This window comes from Pseudophryne corroboree, chromosome 3 (genome assembly GCF_028390025.1).
Source record: "Pseudophryne corroboree isolate aPseCor3 chromosome 3, aPseCor3.hap2, whole genome shotgun sequence".
In the NCBI taxonomy this organism is placed as follows: domain Eukaryota; kingdom Metazoa; phylum Chordata; class Amphibia; order Anura; family Myobatrachidae; genus Pseudophryne; species Pseudophryne corroboree.
The window spans coordinates 519,593,056-519,614,505 of NC_086446.1; the positions used below are offsets into that span (position 1 = coordinate 519,593,056).

The following is a 21,450-nucleotide window of genomic DNA, read 5'->3' on the forward strand; positions in this document are numbered from 1 at the left end:
GCAAGTAAGACACATTTTCAAGGGGAAAAAATGCACAAAAAGATGCTCATTGTTAGGAAATGTGATCACGACTAGGCACAACTAGAAGGGCTGTTTGACTTGACTGCAGCAACAATGAGGGAGTTCAAGAATTACATGAATGGAGGAAGTTATCTAGAAAAGAAATGCACAAATAAATCCTCCACAACACACTGTTAGCCAGTAAAAAGACAAAGGGATGGATTTATGAAACTAACAGTAAAACTATAGTTTTGTAGGTTTACCACAATGCATATGCATTCCCATATGTATTAAAATCCCTATAGATTTTTATGGGGGTGTGATGTTGCCTATAGAGACCTAAGGGCATCCTTATGCAAGAATCTCTCTCCTTGCCCCCTGGTTTGCACGTGTGCTGACTGAATGGTGCGCATGAGCATTTTGACTTGTGGGTCATAAACCCAGAAGTTACGACTTCACCAGGATAGCTCTATATCGCAAGAACTTCCCGGTAGGCAATCATTCATGCATACCAGTGTAAAAAAATGTCGGTATGTATGCGCAGATAGGGGCAGGATGTATCTCGCTCAAATTGCGATGCGTATTACATCCCGTTCCAAGTAAAACAAAAATAAAAACAATGAATGATGGGTTCACATCAATATACACAGGGAGACGACTCCTTTTATCTGACATGCAGAGCAATGGACTCTGCTATTCTCCGGTACACCAAATGTGAGTGGGAGTAATCTTGCACGTTGGCAACAAACACCTGGCAGGTAACCATAGGGAACAACTCCCCTCCTATCAAAATCCAATGATTTGTTAGGGTCTCTCTTGAACAGTGTTGATCGCTGGTATTGAAACCTGCAAGTGAATGTGATTGACTACATGGCTATACCCTTTTAACCAGGGTTGGACTGGCCCACAGAGGCCTGGGGGGAAACCCGCGGTGGTCCCCACTGCCTTTGGGCCCACTTCCTGCTCTAAGGATCAGGTTCCAGAGTATGCACTTGAATTATACATATGTTACCTTATAACCAGATTTATGGATTATAATTATTTTATTGTATTTGTGTCTAAGCTACTAATCAGGATTCTTCTTCTGATGAAACTAAACACCAAATCCTTCTTTTACAGTGATTTGTGTGCAGTACATTTAGGATTACAAAACTGGAGCACACAAAAAGTTGGTGTAATTCGGGTGTGGTATAATAGATACAGTGTCTAGATAGACATCACATGTTAGACAGTCAAAAGTTTGACAGGTTCAAAAGGCAGACATGAAAATGGGGGTTTGTGTGGATAGTTTTGTCATCTGGTACCCCAATTGTAGTAGAAAGGCATCCCCTCGCAGGGCTCGCCACAAGGTTTATGACCAACTCTATGCCCACATGGATAGAGAAGGTATGAAAAAGTCCAGAAACATGTAAAATTTGTTTAAAAAAAAATAATACCTTTTTTATGTCGACCATTTTCATGTTGACCTTTTGACCCTGTCGAACTAATGTCTAACATATGATGTCGGTCTATTGACTGTCTAATTAGACACCCTCTATGCATCATTCAGATACCCAATTTAGAAATGTTTAACAAGGTTGGCAGCTGTAGGTTACAGTGGGGGAATGTAATAGGGTGTGAGAATCAGGAAGTGATAGTTCTCCTTCTTTTTATTTTTTTAAGTGGCAATCCTTTACATAGCAAATCTGGTTTTACCATGTACATGATTGCCACTTTAATCTCTCGCTTCCTGATTCTCACACCCTATTACATTCTCCTCTGATCTTTTTCCTGTGCACAAGATTGTTCCTGCTCCCAGGAGTTGACAATTTCAGATCATTTACTTATGTCTTCCAAATTTGCTTTCTGGATTTTGTATTTGCTTGAATGTTTTTTAAAATGATGCTGTATTTGGTCACATTCCAAAATATAGAAATTCCTAATACATTTTGTGGGACAATGGGCAATCTACAATCTAATATTTAGACACTTCTGAAATGACTACTACTGATTGACTTCATGATAAAGCGTGTAATTGTTTTTAATTGGCCTTTTCCATAGCTATATGTTCCTTATTTATAGGGATACTCAGTGCCCTATGGGTATGCAATAAACAAGAGTGCCAGCATTCTGTACCCACAGTCAGCCGGACTGTACAAACCTTGTAAGAGGTCAACACCCGTAAGTTGGTATCAGTGAGGCTCTTCTGTTGCAGGAAATCCGCTGTTTGATGTTTCTAAAGCTTAGTACCCTGGCTGATTTGTGTGTACTTTTTTTCTTTTTTCTTAATACATTTTTTTTTCCACCTTTCTGACAGCGGCATTTGAAATCCTCAAAATGCTTAAAAAAACATTCATATTAAACACAAATCATTCAGGATACAAAGTGAACTCAAACTGTGAGATTTGCTGTAATAGAAGATGCTTCGCTAGCACTTCCACCAGAAATCCTTTTTCTTAGAGGATTAGTCTACTGAAGCAATACATTGAGTACAGAGGTGTTCTTGTGGTCGTATTTGGCACAAATAGAGGAAATGCCTGGATGGCCCCTTATTTGTGGCATGAAGTGGGCAGGTCCACCTCAAACACATTTCCTAGACCAGTCTGTTCCCCAGCATGAGTGCGGTGAGCTGCAATGCCTGTGAGGTAAGGGAAGCAAGCAAATGAAAAGCAGATTTATTCATCTGCAGGCATTAACACTAAGTAATATACAAGAAGTCCAGTATAGTGCATCTAAAATAAACCATAAATCTAAAATAGACCTTTGTGTACACGGACAATCTCTCCATGGCTTGTTGATGATGCTGCATATGCTGTGCAGGGTCAGTAAGCCAGTCTCTGTAGGCAGAGCTCCTATATGGTAGTAGCATTAAGCACAAGTATTAGAGCAGCTGATTAGTGCCAGTACTGTGCGCATAAAATACAGAGCTTAGTCTTGTGCTCAATAAGGGCCTTATTCAGAGATGGACGCAGCCGCTGCATTCGCATGCAGCAGCCGTGTCCATAGGGTCTGTGCATGCACATCGGCCATAGTGCGCGTGCATGACCCTACACTATATGATCGCATCCAGGAAGGATGCGATCGCATGGTGATTGACAGGCGGCATGTGTCCGGGGGTCGACTGAAACAAAATCTGCGTCCATCTCTGAAAAAAAACGTAAGTCAGCCAGCGTAAGCCAGTGTATATAATGCTGCATTCGAACAGCTGGTTAAAACAAAGAAAGCAGGCTCCTTTTAGTGTAAGTTGTGTGTACAACTTACAGCCATATGCAGGAACTGCCATATATCAATAATAGTTGAGCAAGTGGTCAATGTCCTATGCTTTCACTGTGAGTGCCCTAGTGCTGCTCTTTTTAAAAGTGTTGTCACCTGTGCCTCAGTTATAATGAGATCTTCTAGTAATGACTGGTTGGCCTGACTTTAAAAACCACTTTTCCTCCTAGATCCCAGGACAATCCCAGGTTTTGGAACATAGTTCCAAACAGGGTTATATCCCATTTCCACTGCATTCATGTGCAGTGTTTCTGTTTTGCTGGTCCTTGGAGATGACCGCATCTCCAGCGCAGGTGATCCGTATCTCCCTATGCTCTTAATGGGACCCGGCAACCTGTTTACATTGCTCCATTCATGGTTTCTTCCCGAGTCTGACCCTGGTAGCTACCAGGTCAGATTCACGGGTCACTGGACCCAGGTTATTTTTCAGGCACCCTTTTCTACAACCCGGGTTATTGCAGCAGTGGAAAAAGGGTAGAAGTGATCCCACCATTAGCTAAAAACACACCTAAAGGGAGATGTATCTAACCTGCAAGAGAGCTTAATTAAGGTGTGTACACACGGTAAGATTTTTTCTTTCGATTTTGACTTTATAGTCAAATACGCAAGAAAAATTAGTGCAAATCTCAAGGTGTTATGCTGCTTGCAATCCCGATTTGATCCCGATGCGCACTCCCGCGGGGTCGGCATTGTAAGAAAAGATTGACTGTGCAGGTAAGTCAATCCTTGCTAGATCGGTGTGTTATCTAGTTCATCTCACATGTCAATTACATCTCACAAAAGCCAAAATCTCACATAAACCAATATCGTAAGCACACATAGTCCATATCTCAAGAAAAGTTAGTCAAAATCGGTGGTGCTGGGCTTCGGGGAGTTCAGGGGAAATCGCAAAGTGAAAATCGGGCATAGCAAGGATCTCACCGTGTACACACCTTTTAGAGTTGCCCATATCAACCAATCAGCATCTAGATATCTTTTATCTAGAACAATATATGACATGACTGAAGCGGATTGGTAACTTCTCTACCTTAGCATAGAATGAGTAGTGGATTCCATCATCAGAAAGCCTTTTTTTGGGGGGGTGGGGGGTACAGAATTGTGAGGGTCCACATACAAAGTGTAAAACCTTTTGTGGGTCAAGATGAACAGCATTCTTGGAGGTGCAGAATTTATATCCTTTGATGGAAGCGTTAAATGTGTCACTTGTATCTTGGCATAAAACACCCCAGTCCCTCTAATTGTGCTACACTGAGATTTGTACTACCATGATTGACTAAAATGTGCTTTTGGCTATCCTTAGCACTAATGTAAACCAGTGGGATGCTGTAGACACATAAGTGACCTGTCATTTTAAGGATACATTTGGACTGTAATAATGGGCTGAGCCAAAAATGTAAAATATTTTATTTATTATTTAACAGTTATTTTATATAGCGCCAGCATATTCTGTTGCTCTTTACAATTGGCAACAAAACAGTAATTAGACCAGACTGGGTAATAACAAAGAGGTCAGAGGGCCTTGCTTGCAAGCTTAGTCTATAAGGCGATGGCAATTTGGCACATGAAGATAACCTGAAACCTGCAAAAGATTACACAGAGCGCAAATAATGATAATATAATGTTAACTTGTAAAGCACTTTGGAATATGTTCATGCTACACATTAATAGTAACCGTTCTAAAATCTGGAAGAAGATATGCTTTGGACATTCACTTAGGGCCTCCGTTAATAACTGTACTTATTACTAGTGGCATATTTTGTTTAGCATCGCATTAATACTAAAGAATATGCCATTGGTATTTAATATTACCTCTCCAGCGAGGTCCAGCAACGTCTTCCTCCTCAGCGGCGTCCTTCCCTCTGTTGCTGGCAGTATATTGCTGCTAGTAACAGGCTACTGTGTCATGCGCATGCGCAGAGGCTAGTCGGTGGGGATCCGGCAGCAGTTGGAAGGCATTGCTGAAGCCGAAAAGGCCGCGATGGGTCCCCATTGCCAAATGGCATAAGTGGTACAGTGGCAAAGAGCAGTAAAATAAGCTTACCGCTATTTGTTAAATACTGAAAGGTGGACATAACCCTTTAGTAAGTGCTAAAGGAGGTTATGTCTTGTTAAATGGGTTTCTTAGACACAAATATAAATTTATGGCCCTTTAAATTTTGTTTCTTTTTTTCCCCCCTGTGTTAATTTCTTAGGTGAGGGTCCTCTGTGAACACTAGCAATATCGTCTGGTTCTTCTCAATCTCCAGAAGGATTTACATCATTATTGTCCTTCACAAATATTACTGTAATCAGATTATAAATCACAACAGTGTTATTGCCTTTGGGACCTTCTATATGTTTCCATCCCTAGGAATTTGCCTAGTTGCCTTGTAATCCAGGCCAGTCCCAGGGAATTGGATTGTATTTCAAATGAGACTGATGGGAGAGGGTATGGATTAAAAGATCAACAGTATCTAGATAGTCAGTAGGTTGACACCAGATGGTCGACAGGGTAAAAGTTTGACATGGATTTAGGTTGACAGGGTCAAAAGGTCAAAATGTAAACGGTCAACACAAAAAGGTCAATATGTTTTTCTGTTTATTTTAACCGTAACCGTCCCCTTCCGCAGCCTAACCTGTCACCAAGTATCTAACCCTAACCGTCCCCTCTGACAGCCTAACCTTTCCCCAAGTGCCTAACACTAACCCTAAAAATAATGAAAAACCATATGCCGACCTTTTGACCCTGCCGACCAAAATCAATGTTGACCATTTTACTGTCTACCTTTTGATCCTGCCGACCTATTGACTGTCGACCATCTGGTATTGACCGTATATTTACTGGGATTCAGTATGGGATCCCGGCGGTCAGGAGACCGATGCCGATATCCCGACATCCGGGTTTCGGCCCCGTGGCAAGCTTTGCTAGCCCCACACTTCAATTCCCCTTCAGGTGGTGGCATGGACCACCACCCGTGGGGGAATACCGGGCTTCTGTCTGGATTCTGGCCGCCTGCATTTACATGCCCAACGCTGGGATCCCGGCAGGCGGTATATTGACCACATACCATTTACTGTCTACTACCATCCAGATACCGATGTGAGCTGGCACATATAGGGGTATATGCAATTGCGGTCGAATTCCGGCTGGTGCTAGTGTTAAAAATACGGGGGACCCCTACGTCTTTTGTCCCCAGTATTTTTTGCACCAGGACCGGACGCAGAGCCCGGTGCTGGTTGTTAAAATACGCGGGATCCCCTGTCATTTCCCCCCCCCCCCCCGTATTTTTGCAACCAGTACCGGCTCAAAGAGCCCGAGGCTGGTTATGCCTAGGAGGGGGGAGCCCACGCAATTTTTTTCAGGAATTTTAACCCAATCCCACCCCTTCCCACTGAAAAACATGCACTGATCTCTCCTATTTTTTTTGTCAGTAAAAAAAAAAAAAATTATTTTAAAAAATCTATTAAATAATACTCCTAAATAGACAAACCAAGTAGATAATCCCTTCTAATATAAAAATATAAATAGATATGCTATTAGCAATCAAAAAAACACAAAAAAAACCCATGTTTTACATTTTTTTTTATTAGATCACGACCGCAAAATGAGGCGGAATGAAATTGACGAAATGACTGTCGAAAAGCACTGTTGTCGAATCGACATTCTTCAGTTGAATATACTTTTGTCGAAAAGCCACATTTTTACCATTGCAGACATGTCGAATTTGAGAAATGTCGAATTGGCAAAAGTCGAATCTGAAACGGCAGGTTTTTTGTCGAAAAGTACTGTATTGCATTGTCGAATCCAATTCGACAGTTTTTTTTTTTTTGGTCGAAAATGCCCCATTTTTCGACTTTTGCGGCAATTCGACCGCAATTGCATATACCCTATAGTATGAATTGGGCTCTAGTGTGGTGTGATAGCTGTATCCTGTGGGACTTTTTACACTCATGAAGTAAAGAACCCATAATTTTACGTGCAAGAAAATAAAAAACCCAATATATGTTTAACCTCTTCAGTTAATGTCTTCTACGTATAAAGCATCTCTTCTCCAGACTTCATTATATAGCCTAGCTTTATACCATTTAAACCTATATAATTACTATACACCAAACAAAATAAACCTTATTGTATGAAGCAGTGTAAACCTATATCATAAGCAGCTGGCTGTATCCATTCTAAGCTGCTGCTGTTGCAAGACAAATCAAATATTCCTGTACTGGGTAAGAATGTAACCTATGATTTCTGGTGGGAGTCCTTGTATTGTAAAGTCTATTTTTTTTTTTTTTTTTTTATAAACTGTCCTTGTCGCTTCCATCACTCTTGATGACAATGGTAACATGCGAATTGTCATTCTTGCTTGTACACAGCTCAGTTGTGCATCGCTGTGCTGCCAGCATATCCAGTGCCATGGCGGATATCAAGCATTTCTTTATTCTGTTCCATTTGAAAAGGCTGCAAAGTAACTTTTAGTTCATCCCTAGAAATTGTCTCCTGGATGCCTCCCAATTAGAGCCCAACAAATACATTGCACTGCATCCACCTGCTGCTTTTTATGTGCACATATAGAAATTAACAATCATTTTCTTGGCCTTCTGCTTTTTTTTTATTTTTTTTTATTTAGCCCATTAGATTAGCACTATCCATATTGTTAAAGTAATTTAATTAATTGTTTATTTAATTTGTTCCTTAATAGGATTTAGATGACTATGGAGCAGCACGTCCCACAAGCAGGTAATGTGATGCACAACGTTCTCGTTCTTTACTTTTTGTGTGCGTTTAACTTGTTCAGCCCATTTGTACTCTCACTGTATTCTGACCAGTGTTTTCTACCACATTCAGTGTGTTTGTGTACTTCACGTCACCTGCAGTATCGCTTATTGCTATGGCTATGAGGTCGACAAATTAACCTGGGGCCTCGATTTGACCCTTTTGTAGGTTAAATAACTAGTTCACACGCAGTAGAGGGAGCCATGTTATGAGCTGACATTCACAAGAATGCAGCCTGTCCTCTTTTGGGTATAGATACCACAGTGATGTTGGTTGTCTAAGATTTGGTCATCCCACAAAATGGCTGCCACCATTATATGGAAACATTAAGTTTTCTTTAACATGACCTTTGTGCAAGTCATGTGACCATGCAATTTTTGTTTTAGGGTTTAGACGTTTTCCCCAAATACTTACATCTAAACAGGAATATATTCTGCCATTATTATGTACAGTTATGGAAAGTGAAACCAGTACACTTGCTTTGCCACACATTCAGTCTTCACACAGGTCGTTTATGCCCAGTGACAAATTTGCATTAAAGACCCATTAATGTCAGGAAGGACAGAGGCTTGGTAATAAATACTTATAACATAATGGTTTCACAAAATATATTCACAACTAATTGATGTCCTTTTTGTTGTGTATTTTTGTGTTAAAGTGAGAATTACAGTAAGAATCTGTAAGACACTCCCCCCCCCCCCCTCCCCCTAGCATATGTAAGACTCTTATTTTATTTAGTTTTTTTTATTGTTTTCATATATAACTAAAGCACTGATCAACATATCTGTATATAAAGCACCATTTTATTAAGGCAACAACTGTGTATGTTCATAAACATGAAGACTCCAGTTGCAAATACATGCAGAAACCAGCAAAAGCATGCAGCAGTGCACTTTTCAGTCTAATTTTGGCCTTGATTCAGAGATGGGCTCTGTTCACGTCACTGCTGTTTCCTTGGATGCAGGGGTAATGTAAAAATATGCTAATGCAGCAAGCAGGAGGCGTCTGAGGGAACAAGATGCCTCTTGCTGGCATCGCAGGTCTGAGTACAAGTGTGTACCCAGCATTAGGAAGCAGTAGATATATGTGCAGATGGACCGGTCAGTGTGTTATGCATACACACTGCCCGATCCGTCGGGACTGATGCACCCGCCCAGTTGTGCTGTAATTCACCACCGGCATCTGCAGCATTAGCAATTGTATGGGCGGTCAGCTGATCCCTGAGGTCACCTATCCCTGAGGTTACTCCTAGTTCCATAACCGAGGTCAGGAAGTCCAAGTCTTCCTTGGCCTCGGCACACCCAGAAATGAGGGGTGGCACGGCTCCATTTTCCAGAACAGAGGCTGGCATCACCTCTACCCCACCGACAAACAGCAGCATATAAAAACACATGCGCGCACACACCTTTTTGCCACAACAGTGTTAGCTTGTAACACTTCCCACTTTACATTTACACAACAACTTGTTATGGTTCAGCTCATTGATCCCAATTTCTGTGTGCTGGTGGTTTCCCTGATGTGTCTAATGTGATAGTGCTAGGCTGCACTGTAATGTACAGTTACATATAGTACGTTCTTGTGTATTGGGGAACCTAGCTTCCAAATGACGGATTGTGCTAAGTAGATGGACATCAATACCACTATGAGGGGCGGATTACTAATGGAGATGTAGAATCTCCTAAAGCATACAATTAGGCTGCTAGGGATACCGTGTATGTACCTGAGGGAAGTCACTGAGGAGTGGACAACCTCTTCCAGTTTGACAGCATCCAGTGAGCAATTAAAAAATACTCGAGTAAACTATCACTTACAGAGAAACTTGGTAAAGTCCTATACCCAGAGGATGGTATATGTTTTATATTCATGTTTTTGTGTTGTTTTTTTTTTTAAATTTGTTTATTTAGACCAACACAAGTAAAATTAAAATATTAGTTTCATTTTTAATAGGACTTCTGATTCGGCATTGTGGTATGCCCGTGAGGCCATGTGTAAGAGATACTGCAGCTTCTTGTGCTCATCAGTCTTGTGCTTATGTGACGTCAGACACCGTATAATGTGCATCTTGGCAGTATCCCTTTGCTTTCTATTTCACAGCGGCAATGGGACAATGATATCCACTGTGTGAGGAGAGGCTTGCACAGGCATGGCATCTGCTGCTTTGAAGAACTTTCATCTTTCTTCATTATTATTTATTTTTTTTCCTTTGAAAACATTGATTTTCCTGGAAATATTATTTGTTTTACTTTTGTACTTTCTGGAATTTATTTACAAGGTCTGTTATTCCTCTGTGTAATTTCCATGAGTTGCTGGAGGAATGTATAATGTATTGCCGAGCAGTAGCGGTGGCTGGTATCTCCTCCTGATGCCATTGCTTGGCACGGTCTCTTACAAAGCAGAAATTGCCAAAGTGTATCTGTAATTACTGAACATAAGGTGAAGTTGTTTTATACCAGTTCTTATTGGGTGTATGGTCACCTTTTCTGGCCTTAGCACAAGGCCTTATCTGCATGGTGAGGTGGGAATTGCCTCTTCCTCTGCCCCTCCACTACAGCAGGCTATGGCTGTGTATGCATCTGGGCTATGAAGGGACTGTTACTTGTTTCCTTTCACCCCTGTGAACACTTCTCTTTGAAAAATGTGGTTTATCTAGAATGGCGCATATGGACCCTTTCTTTCCACAAATTCAGCATCTTGGTAATTCCAATCCCTAGCCAATTACTATTTTATAGAGGGGGAGTCTGTCTTTTTTTTCTTATCTCCCAATACAACACAGAGATATTACCTTGAAGATAGCTTAGCTTCACCTGCTTTTTGCACTCCCAGCCTTTGTTTTTCCTCTCAATAGGTGACAGACACCCCTGAGCGCGTCTCTGAATAACAGCTTGCCTTTGTTACCAAAAAGAGAGGTAACTCTAAACCCCCAAAAAACCATCACAGGCAGAATACAATGGTAGGTAAAAAAATGGCACTATTCAGTTGCTAACATAAAATGTAATAAAGAAAATTTAATAAAAGCATAATAACATGCATGAAATAAGGAGTCCTACCGGAAGGATGGTGGGGGAGCTGCAGGTCACAAAATAGTGCAGAGCAGTCTGGACTTACCTTGCACAAGCTTCCAGATCTAAAAGCCCTCCCTGGTAAAATCTCCATTGTCCCTGTAAGTGCTGGCACCAACGCGTTTCAAAATTTGATGTTCCTTTTTCAAGGCATGTGACCTGCAGCTGCTCCACCATCCTTCCGGTAGGACTCCTTTATTTTATGCATGTTGTTATGCTTTTATTAAAAAAATTTTTTTTAAATTACATTTTATATGTTAGCAACTGAAAGCGCCATTTTTCACCTACCATTGTATTCTGCCAGTGACCCCTCCCAGTTTTAAAAATCTGGTTTAGGTGCCTCACTGGTAAAGTCTACTTACTGTAGTCCAATAGTCCATGCTTCCCAAACTGATTTCTGCATCACATAACGGACTGCTATGCTGTGTCCTTATCTACATGTGAATCAGAAGAAGTGTAGATTTAAAAGAAATTAAAAGTAGCCATTTTAATTTACGGAGAAAGAGATGGAACATATAGCCATACTCTACACGGGTAGAAAAGAAAGGCCATCTTTTTAATTTAAGAGCATTCTATGTTGACTTTCGTAATCTAGAATTCAAGAGCCACGTACCTGGCACAATTTGCTGCCTACCTGCTTATGCAGCAGAGTCTCACACATAAGTTGCTGGTTTGAAATGAGGATCCAGTAAGTCCTAATAAGATTCTTGCACTTTCTTCACAAAAATCACAGATTTTAATGGAAAAATATCCTTAAATGTAATTGGCTGTAATAACAGATGTGATGTGTGCATTTATTTTGTAATATGCGTTTGGCTGTGACGCTGCTACTTAATACTGCATTTATACAGACCTTTGAATGTTACCAAGTGTACTTGATGTTTTATTTTTCCTTGCAACTATTTTTCTATGTTTTGGTTTTGTTTTGTTTGTCCTTCAAATTCGATAGTTTATCCCCCATTTGCTTTGTTCCAGCTTGATACATCAGCTACACATTGAAGGAGCTTCTCAGTCTATAGACTTGGGACTTCAATGTTCTTTTTAGATGAAAGGGGATCATTTAAGTTTATTGCTGCTGCCAGTGCTTGGTATCATCTGCTATACTGCATGCATCTTGTTTCTACAGTTCTCTGCTATATACGTGTTCTGTGTCTTCTAAATTTCATTTTCATTTTCTGTTTGTAGGTCATAAACTGCAGTAATTTACTGAAAGTGTAAAACAAAATTAAAGGCGGGTACACACTAGGCGACGGGAATTGCCGGCAATGGACGACTATATCATTGAACGATATAATGCTCAACGATATAGTGTGTACAACGATAACTATCAGTGACTTCACTGCCAGCATTCCCGAACATGCAGCTCATCCCGACATTGACGGGTTGAGCTGCATGTCAGCTCGATATTGAGTGTGCATCATTCATTGGTCACCAATATTGTTCCCATACACACTGGATGATATAAGCCTAAAAATAAACTATAATGACATTTCTGTTTATTTTTTAGGCTAAAATAGTCTAGTGTGTGTCGTCCGTCGCCCCCTCCCATAATACTATGGGGTATATGCAATTCCGGGCGAATTGCGGCAATTTTTCGCCCGTTTTTTAATTCGACACAATTCGACCGTCGAATTCCGGCCGGCGGGTGCCGGAATTCGACATATTCAATAAAAAACTGATTCAACAGTCCCGCTGTCGAAAAACGGGCCAATTGACGGATTTTGATTCTATTTTTAAAAATGTCAAAAAAACGGTAAACCCGAAAAAATTGCGTGGGGTCCCCTCTCCTAAGCATAACCAGCCTCTGGCTCTTTGAGCCGGACCTGGTTGCCAAAATATAGGGAAAAAAATGACACGGGATCCCCCGTATTTTAACAACCAGCACCGGGCTCTGCGCCTGATCCTGGTGCAAAAAATACGGGGGACAAAGAGTAGGGGTCCCCCGTATTTTTTGTACCAGCACCGGGCTCCACTAGCTGGACAGATAATGCCACAGCCGGGGGACACTTTTATACCGCTCCCTGCGGCCGTGGCATTAAATACCCAACTAGTCAACCCTGGCCGGGGTACCCTGGAGGAGTGGGGACCCCTTCAATCAAGGGGTCCCCCCCATCCACCCAAGGGCCAGGGGTGAAGCCCGAGGCTGCCCCCCCCCATCCAAGGGCTGCGGATGGGGGGCTGATAGCCATGTGTAAAAATTAAAGAATATTGTTTTTTGCAGAAGAACTAAAAGTCCCAGCAAGCCTCCCCGCAAGCTGGTACTTGGAGAACCACAAGTACCAGCATGCGGGGGGGAAACGGGCCCGCTGGTACCTGTAGATCTTCTGCAAAAAAATACCCAAATAAAAACAGGACACGCACACCGTGAAAATACAACTTTATTTCACACATGCCGACACATACATACTTACCTATGTTGACACGCCGACTGCCACGTCTCCAATGTCGACGAATCCGGGATACCTGAAAATAAACTTAATACTCGCCTAAATCCAGTGTCCAGTGATATTTGTAATCCACATACTTGGCAAAACAAAAAAAACGCATTTACCCGATACACACGGACTGAAAGGGGTCCCATGTTTACACATGGGACCCCTTTCCCCGAATGCAGAGACCCCCCGTGACTGCTGTCACAGAAGGTCCCTTCAGCCAATCAGGGAGCGCCACGTCGTGGCACTCTCCTGATTGGCTGTATGCGCGTCTGAGCTGTCAGACGCGCATCGCATAGCCCCCTCCATTATCTTCAATGGTGGGAACTTTGCGGTCAGCGGTGAGGTCACCCGCGGTCAGCCGCTGACCGCGGGTAACCCCACCGCTGACCGCAAAGTTCCCACCATTGAAACTAATGGAGGTGCTGTGCGATGCACTGTCTGCCAGCTCAGACGCGCATAGGGAATCAGGAGAGTGTCAGGACGTGGCGCTACCTGATTGCCTGAAGGGACCTTCAGTGACAGGAGTCACAGGGGGTCTCAGCATTCGGGGAAAGGGGTCCCATGTGTAAACATGGGACCCCTTTCAGTCCGTGTGGATCGGGTAAATGCATTTTTTTATTTTGCCAAGTACGTGGATTACAAATATCACTGGACACTGGATTTAGGTGAGTATAATTTTATTTTCAGATACACCCCGTGGATTCTACTTGGACAAGTGGACCGAACGTCGTGTCAACATAGGTAAGTATGTGTGTGTGTCGACATGTATGTAATAAAGTTGTACTTTCAAGGTGTGCGTGTCCTGTTTTTATTTGGGTATTTTTTTTGCAGTAGAACTACAGGTACCAGCAGGCCCGTTTCCCCCCCGCATGCTGGTACTTGTGGTTCTCCAAGTACCAGCTTGCGGGGGAGGCTTGCTGGGACTTGTAGTTCTGCTGCAAAAAAACAATATTCTTTCATTTCACAAAAGGCTATCGGCCTCCCATCCGCAGCCCATGGATGGGGACGACGACAGCCTCTAGCTTCACCCCTGGCCCTTGGGTGGCTGGAGGGGGGGGACCCCTTGATTGAAGGGGTCCCCACTCCTCCAGGGTACCCCGGCCAGGGGTGACTAGTTGGGGTTTCAATGGCACGGCCGCAGGGACCGATATCAAAGTGTCCCCCGGCTGTGGCATTATCTCCCCAGCTAGTGAAGCCCGGTGCTGGTTCCAAAAATACGGGGGACCCCTACGCTTTTTGTCCCCCGTATTTTTGGCACCAGGACCGGACGCAGAGCCTGGTGCTGGTTCTAAAAATACGGGGCATCCCCTGTCATTTTCCCCCCCGTATTTTTACATCCAGGACTGGCTCAAACAGCCCGAGGCTGGTTATGCTTAGGAGGGGGGACCCCACGCATTTTTTTTTCTGATTTTTAACCCATTCCATTTAAAAAATATATATATTTTAAAAAATACTTGTGCCTCCTAAATAGACAAACCAAGTACCTAATCCCTTCTAATATAAATAGATATGCTATTACCAATAAAAAAAAACACAAAAAAAATGTTTTTAAAATTTTTTATTAGAGTCCGCCAGCAAAGTGAGGTGGATTGAAAATGACGAATTTACGGTCTAAAAGCACTGTTGTTGAATTTACAATCTTCAATTGAATATACTTTTGTCGAAATGCCGCATTTGTACCATTGCAGAAATGTCGAATTTGTCAAATGTTGAATTTCAAAAAGTCGAATTTGGAAAGTCCGTTTTTTTGACGAAAAGTACTGAATTGCATTGTCGAATTTTTTTATTTATTTTTTGCGAAAATGTCCCGTTTTTCGACATTTTCGGGAATTCGACCGCAATTGCATATACCCCTATATCCGTAAACTTTATCTGGACACCGTAGAATAACAGACAAGGAACTTCCAAATCATTTCGAAGTTAGTAGAAAATATGGAGTGAGGAACATGACTGCTTCAGTAGTAGGAAACGTCCTGCAGAAATATACAGGTGTATTTCCTTCCTAGCCTAGCGCAGTTTATGCAGAAATGCCAAATTAAATGCACTGTACATATAGATTACTGGATAGTTTGCGTAAACTACAGACAACTGGCAATTTCCAGGAAACTTAGGGCTGTTCCACATTGTAGCAAATATATATAAAAAAATACACTTATTTCTAAAGCTTTGTTAATCTTCCTGGTGCCTTTTCTGCAGCTGTCATTCCTGTCTGTATCGGGTTTCTAGACTGGATTTGGAGAACATGCAACTCATGACATAACTCCATATGATTCTAGAATATTGCTAACAGATGAATATTTATTGCTGCTTGTTTAGTTTATTGGTGAATCTGCTTAAGAAAGACGGGTCTTTTCTATTGATTGTCCAGTTTCTGTTTGTGAAAAATAACTAGATACTTGGAAAAGTAAAGAAAGTTTTGTAACTTTACTCCTGAGCCCTTTGCCACCCGTTTCCCAGCATGTAGTCGTCTGGAGAGCTCTTAGTGACCCTTGTTGAAAACCTAATAATCTATACAATTCCCTTCCTGGTCTCTTAGCCAGGCTGTAAATATTAAACAGAGTACATTTCTATAAATGTTCCATCTCACAACTTTGCATTAGTTACTCTACACATAATTCTGTCTACTTTCCGTTTATGTGAGTGACATCTTGAGTCCTATTGGAGAAATAGTGCTATATAAATAAAATTATTATTATTGTTCAGCAAAGATTAAAGGAAATAGTAGCCATATACTCTGGTGTTGAACAGATATCATTGGAAATGAATGCTTTACCTCCGACTGCGAACAGTGCTACTTTCGGACAAGAGTATAACCTTCTATATTAAACAAGAGCCCAGAGAAACATCTACAGGTTTATTATAATTAATGAGGTGATTCAAAGACCTATAATAAGCGATGTTAACATGTTTTCCTCCTTGGAGCATGTAAAAAAGCTTTTGTCAGTCATCTACTGTACTTGTATAAGAAAACACATCCACACCACTTGTTATAGGTTGTTTTTCAGGTTGACCCATTTTCTGCATACAGTTAGCTAGTGCCATCATGGAGGCACGAGGCACTTCATATCTCAGTGTAATAACTAGTAACTTGTATTCTCGTGAAGTTTGGGTCAGTCCACAGAATATCTGCCTCTGATAGATGTAGGTGACAGGACCAAGTTACAAACTGTTTTTTTTTCCCTGAAATTAAAACTTTTGGAGCAGATATTTGTAGAAAACAAAGTCTTGATACAATTTTTAAACTTACATAAATGTTTTCTCAACCTTTACTGCTTCTCTGCCGGCAAGAAAATATAATGAGCTTATGGGTTATATACACCTGAAAATCTTTTGTAGACCTTTTATAAGGGCTATCTTTTACAGTACCGTAGCAAACTGAACAGTCTGGGCTCCTGAAGAAGAGAACTTAACCCAATAGCATTTTTACGTTGGCTTGATGACACATTATTGTTGGCAGTCATGTCTGTAGGGTATGCCCATTACATAGCCAGCTGATGCTTTATTACATTTGGGTATATGTTTGATAAACCCGTAAAAGATCCAGCTAGGTAGGGTCATATATGGAAAAAAGACTCTATGGATCTATTACATACATATGAAAGGCCACTTAGATTGGCCTGAAGGGATTCCGTTTCAGGGTAATACCCAATGCGGAGTCAAATGTCCAAATGTTTTCAGTTTTCAAAATTCATATCTGTTTGTGTAGTAGCCATACCTAATGGATTATATAACAAAGTTTAAATATTTATTCCAACTCCATCCTGCATTTTTTAAGGAGAGATTAAGTTAACGTAGACTAAACAGTTTGTGTATGATAAGATTAGCTTCTCCCACATCCTTCCCATTCTCTCCTATGCCCTGAACGTTCTTGCAGACAGATCAGAAGTGATCACTTTTACCCTAATTCTCAGTGTACCATTCTGATCAGCTGCTTGTTTTGGAGTCGTTTCATTTTGAGGTAGTAAAGAGTGACTATAAAGACTTCTAAAATCGGAAGGGTTATAAAGTGGGACTAAAATGGGGACATGCATTGTGCTACTTAAATACGAATATATCCATATCTGTTTTTGTGTTACTGGCTGTATTTTATGGATGTCAAGGTCTAACTATCATATTTGTGCAGTAACCCATAGCAACAACTCTGCCACTTGCTGTTTTTGTCTAATTTGCAGTAGACTTATCAAGCTGAATGGTTGCTATGGGTTCCTTACTATTCTGCCTATGGTTAGTAACATTGGAGGCAATTCAGTTCAATGCGCTATTGAAAAGCATCGGGCAAGGGTATAGCTACCAGAGGTGCAGATAGTGCAGCTGCTATGGGGTCCACCTTCCCTGACAAAGATACATATGTTTCTATACATTGTTCCCCATTGGGTGATACATAGAGGGACAAACATTTGTCTTGTGGTGTGTAATATATCTAGTTATACCCCTAATAATAATAATAATAATAATAATAATAATAATAATGTTTTTTATATAGCACTTTTCTACTAAAAGGACTCAAAAGTGCTTTACAGTTGTCTTTTACAGCTCAAAATACAAAACATGCTTAACAGTAGATATTAGTGAAATGCGTGAGTAAATAGGTAAGTCTTTAGTCTGTTTTTGAAGGATTCTAGAGTGGAGGCTTCTCGCACTGTGCGGGTAAGAGTTCCATAGTTGGAGCCACAAAGTTGAAAGCTCGACCCCCAGTTGAATTCGGGGAGATTCTAGGTACTGTTTGTAGTCCTTCATTTTAACGTGGTATAAAATTAACAGGAGGGCACTATGCTGTCACATACTGTAATATGAACTAGGCTCACTGTAATGTGGCACAATATGCAATAGGGGCACTGTAATGTTGCATAATATGAATTGGGGGTACTGTGTTGCATAATATGTACTGGCAGCCATAAAATGTGACATAATGGGGAGTATTCAATTGTTTGAAAAGTCAGTTGAGTGTCTGTTTTTTTTCCGATCTAATAGAAAAAAACAGACACCCAACCGACTTTTCATACAATTGAATATCGCCCAATGTGGTTCATAAAATAACGTAGGACACTATTATGGGGCATAAAATTAACAACTGCTTCGGAGTTGGGACCCTTCAAAATATTATGAGCACCACAAAGCACTGACTAGGCCCCCATGCACTGGGAATGAGTGCCCAGAGCTATTCAATTAGCTGCAGATTTCTGCTCACACCCTCCAGAGGTGCAAGTAGAAATCTGACAAAACTAGAGCTGCGATGTGAGTTGTAGGCTTACTGCCTGTGCTACCAGCATTGCACCTGGTATATATGTCTGAGAATACGTAAATGGCATTCTTTTGGTGCGGTAACCTGCATCTCCCAACTTAAGTGTGGGGCACAATGCGGCTAATTGAATAGATCTGCACACTCAATCCTGCACTATTTAACAGCATGTTGAATTGAATTGCCCCATTGAGAGAAAACTGAGCACGTGGCATAATATGCACATTGCTATGTTTGCTCAATTGAATTTGTGTTCTGCTACTTAATTGACTAAAAAAAATTACACTTATAGCTTTCTGTTTTGAAGTGGTCTTTTTTGACCATTTTATCTTGGTTTGTCACAAATTGTGCTTTTATGTTTGTGCTGCGATTTGAGTTTCATTTTTGCTAAATCTTTGTTCGTCTGTGTTTTTACAAACTTTAGAAACAAACAAAGTAGAATTGGCGTTAATGGCTATCTGCATTGCTTCCTCACGCACTGATATCATGTCATGTGGGATTTAATGGGGCGTTCAACCCTGACTTAGCTTCTGTGAACGTTCGCCTGTGCCAAAAGCATCCAAACTTGCTGTGGTAAATTCTGATAAACTAGACTATGTTCTAAAGACCTCTTGTGTAACAACATGGCCGGCAATATATGTGTACCCATATACATTATCCATACGTTGTTTTGTTATTGCAACAGAACATGGAAATGAGACTCTTTCTGCATTTATGATGTCATAACTGTGCTAGTGATCTCTATGAATCAGTTCAGTGATGAACAGAATGTAGAATCTTGTAAAAAGAATGTACAGCACTGCACACACTTTTTTCAGAAGTCAAAGAAATCTGTACCCTGTAATGATGTTATTGTATGAATAAAGTTTTATTTATTGCATTTAAATTGGGACCTTGGGGATCTTTTTTTTTTTTTTTTTTTTAATTCTCTTTTAAACATGAGGCTTGCTTAATTAACCTGTTCTCTCAGTATATATCTTTTCTTTCTTTATTTTTCTTCCTATATGCTTATTTTTTGGGGGAAATGGTTCCATGGTGACAGATGCTAAGTGTGATTTTGAACATTGCGCAGCTGTATCCTACATCGGGCTGATAAGACAATAAACATTTTCTACAACCTGCCTTTTCTTTTTCTGACTACTGTGCGTTTCTTGTGATCATTGCTCCTTTTTTTTTCTTATTTTTCCTCTTCGGTTACCATCAATGCCATCTCCATATTAATAAATTATACATAATTCTTCATCCATGTTCACAAACCTGTCTTGTGATTTCTGAAAAGTAATGATACCGGCTAAATTTTGGGTTAGACCTAAAACGGGTGGCTTAGGCGTACTTGGATACGCAACAGATGGTCAAAGCAGTTTGTAACTTCACACCTCTAAAACAGGGGATCTCCACTCCAGTCCTCAGGTACCACCAACAGGTCATGTTGTGGATGTCTTTAATCATGCACCAGCGAGTTAGTCTACAGTATGTTGCTGGGTCAGTTATTATCCCACCTGCTTCCTTGGGCGGATTTAGGGGTCATACTGCCCCTAGGCACATACTGGTTGCCCCACATCACTGCCCCCTTCATTTTGGGGCCAGTCCGTATGCCTCCAGACCACCAATGCAGCCCTTACCTCACCCCATTACCACCTCTGGACCACAATTTGCTGCCCATTGCCCCACCCCCATCATTTGTGTAATTAAAAAAAAATAAAGTAAAAAAAAAAAATAACCTGCCCCCTCCCCCCAGCAAGTGCTGCCCCTAGGCATGTGCCTAAAGTGTCTTGTGGGAAATCCACCACTGCCTGCTTCCACAGACAGAAATAAATACAAGTTTGTATTGGTTGAGAACCACTGCTCTAATAGATGATAATCCAAGCCATGCTACTAAACGATCAACAGGGGAATTATGTCTGGGAAGCGTACCAATCAGAATGCCCCTCTGCCCTGCCATTCCCCCAGGGGCATTCTGTCATGCATAGGGAAGCCAGATTACCGATGACGTGTGGCAGTGCACCTGATCTCACTGGTAGCTGTCATGGTAATATCCATCACTAGTTGCCATGCTGCATAGCAGTCTCCTTGATGATAGGAATATTTTTACCTATTTTTAGGAAATCGGAATAGTGTATAGGGGTAAAAGTAACAAGATAGTGCATTCTACACTACCAGTGCTTACTGACTTTTTATAGTAGCAGACATTGTGTCAGAAAAATGGCACCTCGGAGCCACAGAAAGGGAAGACATTTTAGTCTAAAGATATTTACATCAAATGTATATGTTATGTACTATTAAATATAACCTAAAAATATTTAATATGCCATACAAATAGTGCATTGCAGAGTATGGTCTGGTAGGTCGCCCGCTAGCACAAGCGGATGTACACACTATGTCCTATTTATAATGGAAGAACTATGTCTGAGGAAAATTAGTTGGAGTGGCATCTTAAGGGTGGTAACTCTGAGAATGGGGGCTTCTTCACACTGAACAACTGTTACAAGGACAACATGACAATCTCAAGCATGAGTACGCTAATAAATAATCTGACATTGCTTGATTTTGCAATAATTATTTATTTCTCTAACGTCCTAAGTGGATGCTGGGGACTCCGTAAGGACCATGGGGAATAGCGGCTCCGCAGGAGACTGGGCACATCTAAAGAAAGCTTTAGGACTATCTGGTGTGCACTGGCTCCTCCCCCTATGACCCTCCTCCAAGCCTCAGTTA

At 41.2% G+C, this 21,450-nt stretch overlaps 1 protein-coding gene across 8 annotated transcripts in view; it reads left to right on the top strand.

The window, feature by feature from the left end:
- The window catches only part of BAIAP2 (BAR/IMD domain containing adaptor protein 2), a 455,453-nt gene that overhangs the window by 405,720 nt on the left and 28,283 nt on the right, over positions 1-21,450 (top strand). For 6 of the 8 annotated variants that reach the window (XM_063961088.1, XM_063961090.1, XM_063961086.1 and 3 more), the window contains one exon: positions 7,929-7,966. In XM_063961088.1, coding sequence (XP_063817158.1) covers positions 7,929-7,966 — 38 coding nt within the window. Of the gene's footprint in view, positions 1-7,928; positions 7,967-10,096; positions 10,978-19,159; positions 19,857-21,450 lie in introns of those variants that run through there. The other 2 variants (XM_063961087.1, XM_063961089.1) reach the window with 2 other exon arrangements.